General features: G+C 51.3%; 3 protein-coding genes across 3 annotated transcripts; all 3 read right to left on the bottom strand.

Annotated features, from left to right (window-relative positions):
• Positions 1 to 148: 148 nt before the first annotated feature.
• Positions 149 to 1,984, bottom strand: AKAW2_70296S (C2H2-type zinc finger protein; the record flags this gene model as incomplete). Its single annotated transcript, XM_041682861.1, has 1 exon — positions 149 to 1,984. The coding sequence occupies one exon, from the start codon at positions 1,982 to 1,984 to the stop codon at positions 149 to 151; it is 1,836 nt and encodes a 611-aa protein (XP_041547180.1).
• Positions 1,985 to 4,931: 2,947 nt separating this feature from the next.
• On the bottom strand, positions 4,932 to 5,231 carry AKAW2_70295S (uncharacterized protein; the record flags this gene model as incomplete). Its single annotated transcript, XM_041682860.1, has 1 exon — positions 4,932 to 5,231. The coding sequence occupies one exon, from the start codon at positions 5,229 to 5,231 to the stop codon at positions 4,932 to 4,934; it is 300 nt and encodes a 99-aa protein (XP_041547179.1).
• A 3,972-nt stretch (positions 5,232 to 9,203) lies between these two features.
• On the bottom strand, positions 9,204 to 10,637 carry RRP6_1 (Golgi transport complex subunit COG5; the record flags this gene model as incomplete). Its single annotated transcript, XM_041682859.1, has 1 exon — positions 9,204 to 10,637. One exon carries the CDS (start codon positions 10,635 to 10,637, stop codon positions 9,204 to 9,206), a length of 1,434 nt encoding a protein of 477 aa, XP_041547178.1.
• Positions 10,638 to 11,227: the final 590 nt, after the last annotated feature.

The following is an 11,227-nucleotide window of genomic DNA, read 5'->3' as shown; positions in this document are numbered from 1 at the left end:
ACGGCAACCAGTGCCTCCAGCCGACCCATTCCAGGCTCTCGGGCAGTGTGGGGCAGGAATTCGGACCGTGGATCATGTTTGCCGTGATAGCTCTCAGTCTGTGGGGGAAGCGGGGGACAGGCCTGCAGTTCAATCAGTGATTTGGCCCTCAGCGATACTCCGGGTAACGGGTGCGTACTGCATGAGAAGTATCGGATGAAAACGGGGGGTGGTGCGGCTCCACATATCCATTGTTGTGCACAATGGCGGGGTGGTATTCCAGGGACGCCGTTGAGGGAGTATGTACCCCTTCACTGCTACTGGAGTCCTCAGGCGAGGTTCGCGTGGCCTGAGAGCTCGAGGTAGCATTGCTGTAGGAAGGAGCATGCCCATGTCCTCGGTATTCGTGGAACTGTGGTTGGTACGAAGACGAGGGGCGAGATCCCACATTGTGAATCTCTGCAATGGTCTGCTGGCTCCAGTTCGATGCGTCCCGCTGTGGAGGCTTGTCTCTGATGTGCAAACCAGTAAGGTTCGTGTGCAATGACATGTCCCAAGAGACATGGCCCCGTCGGTGACCAGGGCCAGAGATTGGCGGCGCCGGTCGTTTAGCGGGCTGTGTGTAGTTGTAGCCCCCGGCAAGGTTATAATTCGGAGGAGGCTTGTTAGGGTTGTCGATTTGCATCGGACTCGACCGCCGAACGGGCGGTGTCAAGGGCCTTTGAGCCACCACCTTATCAAAGCTTTCAATTCCAGGCAGCCGCGGTGGCTGCTCTGTTGATCCATTGGCGCCAAAAGATGGCTTAAACACTTCTGGCGTCTGATAGTTGCTAAGACCGCTTGTAGCAGGCCGAGGGACCGTAGACCAAGTCGAAGGATGCCAAGTCCTTCTCCGGAGATCAGCGTCAGTAGCACCGTGGTTTGTTTCGTCGCGGGAGAGTGAGTAGGACGAGCTGACAGGGCTCGCGTAGACGCCTCCATGAGGAGCATACGCTTGCGTCGGAACGTAGTTCGGCGGGTAGGCATTGACGTGTTGCGATGCGAACGGGTTCGCACCCGTAGGAACGGAGAGACGGCGGGCGGCAGTTTTGCCTTCCCAGAAGCCCGAGGCCTGTGATGCCGTAGAGATGGGGGAAGCTACGTGCGGGCTGCCGTTGCCGCCCGCTGAGAAGATGTGGTGAGACGGCGTGTAGGGAGATCCGCCGGCTGCTGGACCGGGTATTCCACGGGCTGGTGGCGTGCTAGGGGCGTCCATCGGCTCCATCAGGCGCGCCCTATCATTCGCCATCATCAAGGGTGGAGGTCGGCGACGAAGCTCCTGGGGCTGACTGAAGGTGGACGCGGTTGAGGTAATGCTCGAGGCAGATAGGTTTCGACTGTGACCTCTGCTATGGGTTCCCTGACTGCCCGCGGTTCCTGCTCTAGCTCGACCTTGGGGTCGTACACGGTCTGTCCGGATCTGGCGCTGGAATCGTGTTCCAGTGGCTGCAAGAGAGTCTCCAGGGATTTCCTCGTTGACGTGCACCGTCTGAGCATGCTGTCGCAGATTATCGAGACGGGAAAAGCGACGTGAACAGTGACACTGAAACGGACGTTCTCCGGTATGTTTGCGGATATGTCGAGCGAGATGTTCACTTCTTGTAAAACTCAAGTTACACGGTGGGAAGTCTGTGCAATAGAATCGTTGACCCTTCTTCTTTTTCGAAGGTGGAGCGCCACCCTTATTTTCCGCCTCATGTTCAGATCCTTCATCTGACTCACCGTGTACAGCATCCTCTGAGGTCAGCGATGCACTCCCCTGGGAGTCGGCATGGTGATGTGAGTCTTCGATGCTATTAATGTTCCGAGGCGTGCTCTCGTCGTGGGCAGCGATCATGGACGATGTCGTATCTTGGGGCGCCGCGCCGGGCTTGGCGTGAGGGCGAGGTGTGGAAGATGTTGTCGCCTCCTCCATGACGCGGTCTGGCGGCGATGAAATATTATTCACAGGTAAGAATGAAGACATATTGACAGCGAGGGCAACCCTCGACTCCACCGAGTAGTCTATGTACTGTTCCGAGAACCGGGCAGGCGAGCGATCGACGGAATGCGAGCTCGAGCCGTTTCAAGGGTGAAAGATGGAGGTTTCAAGATGTCAAAAACGCGGTGTCGATCGCACGATGCTGACTACTGGATAAATGTGCGCAGCAATGTAAGCAAATGAACCATCGTGTTTGAACATAATTTCCGTTGTGAATAAATTTTACCACCTCAAAGAAGGCGTAAACATTACCAGCAAGGGAGTAGTGAGGGGGATCTTTGTGGTTTCTGGTATCGGGCGAACGAGGATGGGGAGAAAAAAAAGAATTTTGGGAAACTTACGAAGGAGGGGAGGTAACTCAAGGTGTTCTGAAATCCGAGCGAGGGGTTGAAAAGTGAGGGATGTTGGAGACAAATGGCGATGACCTGTTTAGCCGAATGCCCGACGAAGATGGCGAAGCAAGGGTAGCCAGGTTGTACACGATAGATGGAAGGGCACGACCATTAGGTGTGAGGACGCATCGCTCACAGATCGACCTGGCCGAGAGGAGGTAGGGACAGCTGGTTGATCGACCGACAGATAAGACTGGTGGACTGAACGGGCAGAAGGATACGATGACGGAGAAGGGAGGGAGGTGAGGTTTAAGGCAGGTGTATCGGTGATCACTAATAGGAAAAGAGGCGGCGGCGGCGATGGAGGATGAGGACGTGGTAGTTGGAGGTGGTCAGCGGTGGTTGTTGTTTGGAGAGATTTGGCGGACTCGATCGAGTTTCCCGCCGACGTCGAGTCCTGGTTGTGGGTATGACAGTCAGGACACCGACCCAGCCAAGACCTGAACTAATGGCAATAAAAATAGGTGTATCGCGAACCGATCGGGCCCCTGGTTTACGGATCGTCCGGGGAGAAACCAGGCATGCGCAACGGAAACAATAAACGGAGAAGTCAAATGAAAATAGAACAGGATGAAAAAAAGAAAGAAAAACAACAACAACCGAAATCAGAAACTAAAATGTGATATGGATTGCCACAAAAAAACCAAAAATTGTATAAATCATATAAATAGTATAGGGACGAAACCAACCAGGTCCAAGCTAGGCTGGGCACTAGTAAGCGATGATGTACAGGCACCAGGGCCACGAGGGGCGGTGATGGATGGGAAGGAAGGATGAGGGGAGGGGGAGGGGGATTTGTTGGACAGGAAGGGAAAGGAAGGATGGGAAAGAATGGAAAGGGAAGAAGGATGGACGGTCAGAGGGTGAGACGGGAAAGTCAAGTAAGTAGGCGAAGAAAAAAAACAACAAGAGAGGAAGAGGAGGCTGATGGATCCCAAACTTTAGATTGGAGGGAAGGGAAGGGTGAGAGTCCATACAAGTAGTAGTAGTAGTAGTACTAGTAGTGTGTAGCCTGTAACCAGGGTGAAGATGACGGCAACCCACCCACCCCAAACAGGTGAATGGTGACGACGATAGTGCCGGGCGTCAGGACCCCAGCCAGAAACACTTCAGGAGTAGATGGAGAAGCAACTGGAGGCTTATCGGAAACAACGGTCGATTCGGCAGCGGACGGCGAAACGAGGGGGCACAAAGAGGAAGAGTAGTGTGATTGTGAATAGAGAGTAGATAGTGGAAGAAAGAGAAGAAAGAGGAGGTGAGAAGGGAGAAAGATGAAGAGAGAGGGAGAAGGTCAGAAAGAGACGAAACAGGCGTCAAGAGGAGGGGGGAAAACCGGTGGAGAGAGAAGAAGAGTACTAAGTAGTAAGTAGTAATGGTGGTAGATAGTGGTAGCGGTAGTGGTAGTGGTAAGTATAAAGTCGAATACTCATCCAGAAAGAGTAAGAATCCTTATTTTACTTAATATTTTCTTCTCTTTTTCCCCCTTTTGGGTACCAGACAAATTTACCCTACAAGAAAGAAAGGGAAAAAAACCACCATCTATTCAGACTACAAGGCTGAGTACCTTCGGTCGGGGGTACAGGGTACTTAGATAGAGAGCGGCGACTTAGCCAGTCACCGCCGCAATGCTACGTACGATCGTTGGAGAGGAACGGATAGCGCCTGAGTTTACAGTTTGATCAACATGACGGTGACGATGCGGATTTGTCCTCTATTGAGTTCGGGCGAATAATGAACTCACCGGGGGGTTGAGAGTGAAGGTTGATAGGTAAACTCTTTTAGCCCCAGGTACTGACGACTTGGTCCGGACCGATGGATACGAATCATCGATCGCAAGACCGGTGGAGATACTCCAGTTGGATGAATTCATGAGCCAGTCTCGCCGACGGTTGGAGCCTTGGATTTGCCTGAACGATGGGAAAGTTGGACTGTAGGATTCTGTTTCATCGAGTGGTCATCGGTCGGCAACCCCGGGTTTATCCCTTCCAGACACATAGCAGGGAAAAGAGAAAAGAAACGAGAGATACGATAACATCTACGAGGCAAAGTACCTGATACACCGATATGGCGAGATTGGAGGTATCTAGTATCCCAAGGAAGACAGAGAATTGAGAAGAGGATGGGCGCACCGAATCAATACCGCTCGTACGCGCCGGTATGAACCCCGTATCAGGAACCCAGCGCTTAGCAATCGCCAGAGAAGGAAGCGGGCAACAAGATGGGCTGGCTTGCGAAGACCCTTCCCAAGGGTTTGAACACCTTCCCTCGAGAACCCAGAACTAATTCGGATGAATGGGCTTCTTCGAGGTTGTTTCTCGGTAAGGCTGGCTAAATTGGCCCCAAAAGCAGTTCTCGGCCCAGGTCTGTCTGGAGCGGTGCCATGGTCGTCTGGATCAAGGGTCCTTCTTGGACAGTTCATATAACGGAGGAGGCCCGTCCAAGAAAAGAGTGGTGAGTGGTGAGGCACCAGGCACTGCAGCCAGTGGGGCACCGCAGAGGGGGACCGATCGGCTACTTTTTCCCGGTGCCAGGGCTGCCCGTCAACTGGACGGATTACTGTTTGATGATTCATGAATCGTTCTTGCCCGGCTGAGTCCAGGTGCTGACCAGAAATCCTCCGCGGATGGCCCACGGGCGGCGACTCTCGGTGACGTTAACCACTCAATGCTCCCTCGCCCCTTTGTCTGGTAAGTTTGACCGGTGACAAAACCCCCAGCCCAGATCTGCTCATTCTCTTCTTCGTCTTTGGTCTGTCCACCACCCAGACATCCCGTTCGTGAGTTTGGAGGGGAAAAGGAAAAGGGCCTGAGCCAAATGTTGCGGTGCAGAGTGTGTGCCATGTCTCGTGGCGTGGCACAGAGCGGCGTTACCGGGAAATCCGGGGGTTCGAGAGGGGGAGAAGAGGGAAAGAATAGTGAAATGGGGAAAAGTGGACTAATTGCCTAGATACACACATTGTGACTGACTGACTGACTGCCTGCCAAACTAGACTCCGTATAGACTAAACGGATTAAAGGTACATGAAGGTCCACCTGTCTTTCAGTGTGGACGGTATATTGTGAGATCTAGGCTGCAATGCTGCAGGAGAGGGGAGGCACAGGGTGCGACGACTGCGTAAGCCGGCCAACGCCTGACTGGATTATCAAACGGCCCAGGACAGCAGGATTCAGCATGGAATACGAACGGAATGTCGCACAATGGGTTCCGGGGCTTCCACACCTGCAGTTTGAGGTGGAATTCTCCGGGCCGAACGCTGCAGTACCTTACATCGGCCTCGTCACAAATTCATGTCCTCGCCGGTATACTACTGAGTAGATGGCTCGACATCTCAGTGTCATCTCACATTCAACGGCACACTCTATTTGAGACGCTCCCTCCGTTTCATAATCCCCACCAAGGAAGATTAGCAGTATCATCATGACAATGTCGATGTTAATAGCAGTGATATACGTCAGGCCTGAACTAACTGGCTGAAAGCTTGTTCCTGATTAACGAAGAGCGCAGCATTAACCCCCCAGCAGGCTCCATCATGGCCACGTTCAGGACATTGATAAGGTTCCTTCTTGAACTCAAGACCCCGGTGAACAATAGTAATTCAATTCATTTAGACTCTGGGGAAAACCTGGAGCAAAGTCAAAGTAGGGCACTCAGGTGTCTGCACGCATCTCCTCGCCAGCCTCTCTAGCACCTGCAAACGGCACGGGAGTCGATGGAAGCTTCTTCATCGCGTCTATGACCTCTGGTTGATGCGGGACAAAGAGGAGTCCATCTGGGGGTGCACGCGGACAGCTAACGCCACATGTTAGAGTGATGATGTGCTCCCCGGTATGGAGATTGGAGTCAAAAGCGCGCCGATTGACAGCAGCTTTCCCTGGAATCCCCATGCGCGGGGCTACTTAGCCTGAGCATGGAAGAGATAACCCAAGTAGGCGGAGCACCGTGCTTATAGGACGTCGGAGTATAGGCCTGCGAGCCTCGCAAAAGTTACTTTACTGTGGTGAGTAAAGATGTGAACAATGCATTAGTGTCCCGCATTGGCCTTATTGATGGGATCGTGGGGGTTTTACAGTACTGTGTACCCTTCTCTCCAGCCCAGATTGGCAGCCAATATCCACCAGCTATTTTGGAAACCCACACGCTTGAACAGGCTATTCAACCTAAGCCGTGCTATACAACGACATATGTCATATGTCAGTATGAAGCAACCCGTCAGTTGGCCCGATCCTGGATTAACCTAACTTCCACTCGGAAGGTAGCGGCACCAAGCTCTAGATGAATCAGTCCGGTCCCCCAGACCTTCAACTCCCAGCACGATCGTAAAGACTAGCACCTCAAACCAAGTCCGATCTCGCCATCATTCCCAGGGTCGAACGGGAAGAGGGGGTGGAAACGCTCGTCTCGTAAAAAAAGGGCGGGTAAGTTAGTTCCCCCCTCTAGCACTGCAGAGATCCGGTCTGGGTGATCGACGTGGCACTGCCAGTCTAGTAATCCACCAATGAACAGGACCAAGAGCAGGTAAGGCACAGGAGCACGGGCGAACGCACAGGTAAAGGTACCACGCCTCCCCGACCAGCAGGCCCATTCATCATTGCACCACCACCATCTTTCTCCTCCATTTGCTCTGGTTGCTTGCCCCTCATTTCCAAAACCTGATAAGCCCACCGGCACACGCGCGCGCCACTGAGGGGCAAAAAAAAGAGTCAATCAGGTTTAGTTTCCCCCTTTTGTGCCAAGATCATCTTCAGTGGCTACGATGTCCATCAAGGGGGAGCGGGTGGGAGACAAGAGGAGAAGATGGTTGTAGTAAATGCTGAAGAGGGATAAAAGCGGGTGTGACGGGATCCCGTAAGACAGGTTCAATCAATGATGATGATGATTGATGACAGGTGACACGGGTCTGTCCCATCCCTGTTGTATCTGAAACATCCATATCGGTGATGACGGGAACTGCCAGTGCATCCCTCGCCTCTAATCTATCTATTATTATCTCCTTTCCCATTTTTTGTTCCCTTCCCCTCCTTGCCGCCGGGTTCTTATCAATGGGAAAGCGGGGTTAAGATAAGTACAGTAACTGAGTAGTCCAAGTGGGATGTCCCCGGAGCTAACGAGAAGAGGGGAGAATAGAGAAAGGGAAAAGAAAAGGGCGCGTGCACGGATGTACGTGTGTGTGTGCTATCTGGCCTAGCTGACTGGCTGACAGGACTAAACTAGTAGTGGTTTCGTTTTTCCTTTAGTCTGCTTGTGCTACCCGCTGAGAGATGGAGTACAAAGCAGGTACCTGCGTTGCAAGAGAGGGGTGTACCTGGTAAGGTATTGTTGGGTATCTACTACTACCTCTCCCCAGATTAACATAACATTATACTCCATAGTAGGTGTAATCAACACCCAAACCACTTGATAAATATACACAACAAAACAAGTAAGAATAAAAGACAATAAAATAAAAAAAACTTAGGAATCCCATCAGCAACAAACTATCCACCTAAACGCTTACGTATAAGACCATCAGATCACAGCGGGTCCTGGATCCAGAATGCTGACGTCTTACATTATGTGATTCTCTCTCCGGCGGCCAAACACTTCCTCTCTACACACACTGCAGCACACTCCTAGAAATACATTTATCATAGCGGCAAGTAAGTATCTACTAAAACAGTACTTTCCTTCCATCCGTCCTTAATCAATCCCTTTTCGCCGAAGAATGTACCCTTTCCCCCAAAAACACACCCAAACTGAGGTATATATATATACACACTACTACTTGGTTAGTAGCACCGAATCAGTAAGTAAGTAAGTAACTAACAGATTAAGAAACTAAATCGAAACCCAAACCCCAAACCTAACCTAATACTCACTACTTAACTTACCTGTAGACTACTAAGTAAGTTACTAAGTAACATATATGACTCACATCATCATACATCAACCCAGCCAGCCAACCAACCAACCAACTAAATCCTCCTACCACCTACAGTACACAGCCTGTATACTACTTACGCATTACTTACCTCTATCGACAATCCAAAATTAAGTGCAGTGCGTATCGTATCTAGGCACAGACACAACATTACTTACACACTTACGTAGTGGCAAAAAAGCAAATTCAATCTGAAACTATACTATAGTAGTAGTAAGAATAAACCCTAAATATGGACAAGAAGATATCCTCCGATAAATTTACTAGTATCCCACACAAACATCAAATATCAAAAAAGGCAGATCAATCGAAGCATACGTATGCTTGCTTAGTAGTAGTAAGTAGGCTGTTCAATAAAAAAACAGAAAAAAAAAAAAAAAAAAAAAGAAGAGGGAAAGCAAAAAGTGAGGCGAAGTCAAACCCCCATGATTGGTCCAGAGATGTATGGTTGCACAGTTGAGTAATACTACCACCATCCCGACTTCACGCTTACTATTCATTTTGCTTGGAGATGGAAGAAATTGGGGGCCGAGCTGGAAGGATAAGGCAAGCCAGGGGGGGGGGGATTAGGGGGGATGGGGCAGGTGGGTTGGTGTCAGCTGATGATGACGATGTTGCATATGTGCATGTATGTATGTGTATGTGTATGTGTATGTGTATGTGGTCAGTGTGTACCTGATAGGCATGTACTGTGTCTATTTTACATTTTACATTTCACATGGGAAATGTGTCTGTTGTACTACTTACGTACTCTTGCCTGCTTGCTTTGGCTGTGTGCCTGAGGAAACTAACTTACTCACTGCGCATGTGGTAGGGGGTATTATGGCGTTATTGTATCTAGTTGGTAGCTATTTATCATTATAATACATACTGCACCGCCTCAAATGCGCTCCCATCATGCCTGTCTATCTAGTACACTGGCAATAGAACTGACCATAACAGCTGCTTCCCGTTCCCAGCTCCTCTCCAATCCCGAGTCAACCCCCAGTCGCTTCTCAGTGCCGAGGATTGACGTGGGGAGCTGCGAGCCCCGCAGAACGCAGTCCTTGACTTCCTTCTTGATACGGTCCCGGTTGGAGCGCAATGTCCGGGCGGACACGCCGCCGCGGTTGATGATTTCCTGCACACGACCCGCGAGGTACGATGCGAGTGATCGCCAAAAGTAGGATGGGAGGGAAGACGTGTCAAGAGCATTCAGCAATGGTTGCAGCAAATTATTCTTGCCACTGGCTTGGACCTGTGGTTCCGGCTGTTCCCCGTTGCGGGTGCCAGCAGCTGCAGCTGCAGCAGGTGCTGCTGGGGGGAAGAGTGGATGCGAGGGTGGACGCAGGTTGTTGAGAATAGCTTCCAGGGCAAAGACATCCTGGCAGCGTGCAGACAGGTCGGAGAGAGTGCGCTCGAGAGTGGGCAACATGGTGAGCGCCCGAGTGAGGTTACTCAGGGACGAGGAAATGGCCGTTTGCATGTATCCTTGCAGGGTTGAGAGGAGCAAGTCTGGCTGGAAACTTGCTGCGGAGGTGACATTTTTGGGGACCGGCGATAAGAGATACAAGATGTTGACGGCAGAAACGAGGCGTGCTCTGGCATCGCGCGCCTGTTTGTAGCTCATTTGAGACTGGGAGCCAGAGCCCGCGCTTGCAATGGTCGACATGGTAAACCGGCCGATGGCTTGCTGGGCTCTCGTCTTGACCATGTTCTCGGCGGGAATGACAAGCTCACTGCGCAGCGTTCGGATGACCTTGACGCGGTCTAGTCCATGGCCTTCCTCGCCTACTGCCGTCTCAGAGGACATTCGACGTAGACTCACAATCGTGGAGGCGGCCCGTTCCAGGGTCCGGTAGTCATCCTTTGCAGGGGCTGTAGCATCAAGGCCTCCGATCTCTGCGAGCTGGCTATCCAGCTGTCGGCCTAGAGAAAGACAACGTGCAACCGCTCGTGCGAGTCGTACAGTAGCCAACGACTTCTCTGCAGCCACCCTGGCCTCATCGGCAGCTTCCCATTTGCGGAGAACTTCCCTTTCCAGCCGCTCATATCCCTGCGTTACCGAAGCGATCTGCTCTTCGGCTTCTTTGAGGATACGGCCCGCTGCGGCGGTCTGGTCGCGCGTGTGCGTCAGTAGGGGGAGGGCAGACTTAGTGGTCAGCGCATGGATGTGGGTGTCGATCTCCTGAAGATCGAATAACACCCGTGAAAGCGGGGTTGAAAGATCCAGCGGTGTGTCTGTTGCATTGTTGGTGGCTACAACCAAGGAATTGGCAAACGAGGCGGGTGAGAATTCCGGGTCTAGGAAGGCCTCGTAGTCTATGTATGAGGGTTCACCGTCCGCCATGGCTTGTGGCGTCTGATTGGGAGGCAATCAGGGAAGCAGACAGGTAAGAAAGATTGGGAAGAAAGAAAGAGCAGCGAAATTGGAGAATATGGAACTGAAACTCAAAATAAAAGAGGCTTGGGTATCACCGTATCGAACAAAGCAGATGGATTACAGGCCAGCCGTGTTGTTTACCCCAGGTGGCCGCTTCACCGCAGGAAAATCAAAGCTTAATGTGGCAGAGACTCCCATGTGATAGAGAGGATAGAATGGGGGATGCTGATCCAGCTAGCCATCGTTCAGCTCAAATGCTCGTGAAGACAAGCAGCAGCAGTTGTTGTTCGGGATGCCATGTGTCGCCTAGTGCATTAGTCAGCTGGCATAAGACGGTGGATATTTCCCAAGCATATCCTGCCAGTTCAGTCTATATCCGACATGTTTACAACACACTGCATTCACATTGGTTGCTTATATATCCGACGATGGCAGTACCATCGTCTCTTGAAAAGTATTCTCCTATCACATTTCATATTTACATCTACTGACTCGCGTTCTGCCAACATATACTTGGTAAGGTTTGTGTCTCAAAAGTAGTCGATAAACTTTTATCA

The sequence above is a fragment of the Aspergillus luchuensis genome, chromosome 7 (assembly GCF_016861625.1).
Source record: "Aspergillus luchuensis IFO 4308 DNA, chromosome 7, nearly complete sequence".
NCBI lineage: Eukaryota > Fungi > Ascomycota > Eurotiomycetes > Eurotiales > Aspergillaceae > Aspergillus > Aspergillus luchuensis.
Note: the sequence above shows the minus strand (reverse complement) of the source record. Positions and strands in the feature narration are given on the sequence as shown.